General features: G+C 60.7%; 1 protein-coding gene across 1 annotated transcript in view; it reads left to right on the forward strand.

Moving 5' to 3' along the window:
• Positions 1-314: 314 nt before the first annotated feature.
• Positions 315-521, forward strand: part of ANKRD11 (ankyrin repeat domain 11) — a gene marked incomplete at its 3' end in the record, with an annotated part of 10925 nt that continues 10718 nt past the window's right edge. The window contains 2 exon segments of the mRNA XM_010140338.1: positions 315-356; positions 358-412. Coding sequence (XP_010138640.1) covers positions 315-356; positions 358-412 — 97 coding nt within the window.

Raw genomic sequence — 521 nt, forward strand, 5'->3', positions numbered from 1 at the left:
GCCTTTGCAGCTGGGGGGTTTCAGAGTGTCAGGCTGGATTTGGGGGATGACAAGGCAGGTACAGGGGGTCTTCCTTGCCTCTCGTTTGCTTGGCATGTTTTCAGAGGGATGCAGGAATAGATGTGGCTGAGCAGGCGTCAGCCTGGCTGCAGGCGAGTGCTCTGGAAGAAGCCGCTTTGGGAGGAGATGAACCAGCCTGGTGCTCCCCGGGGCTGTGGGGTCCTCTGTTTGATGACGGTGAGGCGTGAGCTGGCAGGGCCTCCACGCTGTCAGCCAGTCTCGATCGTCTTGGCGCTCTTGGTTGCTGCTTTTAGATGCCCCCGGTTCAGTCTGTGCTGTGGTGGTGTAAGGCTGCGTGTGCTCCTTGAAGCACCATGGCATGTAATGGAGGCTCCTCGAAGCAAGGTGGCAGGTACAGTCCTGGCAGCAGCCCCCCGAAGGACCCACTCCCTCCTGCTAGAGCTGCGCTTTGCTGGTGGGGGAGCACTGGGAGAAGCCTGTGCCAGGAGAGGCTGTGGGAG

This window comes from Buceros rhinoceros, unplaced genomic scaffold (genome assembly GCF_000710305.1).
Source record: "Buceros rhinoceros silvestris isolate BGI_N320 unplaced genomic scaffold, ASM71030v1 scaffold25457, whole genome shotgun sequence".
Classification (NCBI taxonomy): Eukaryota; Metazoa; Chordata; class Aves; order Bucerotiformes; family Bucerotidae; genus Buceros; species Buceros rhinoceros.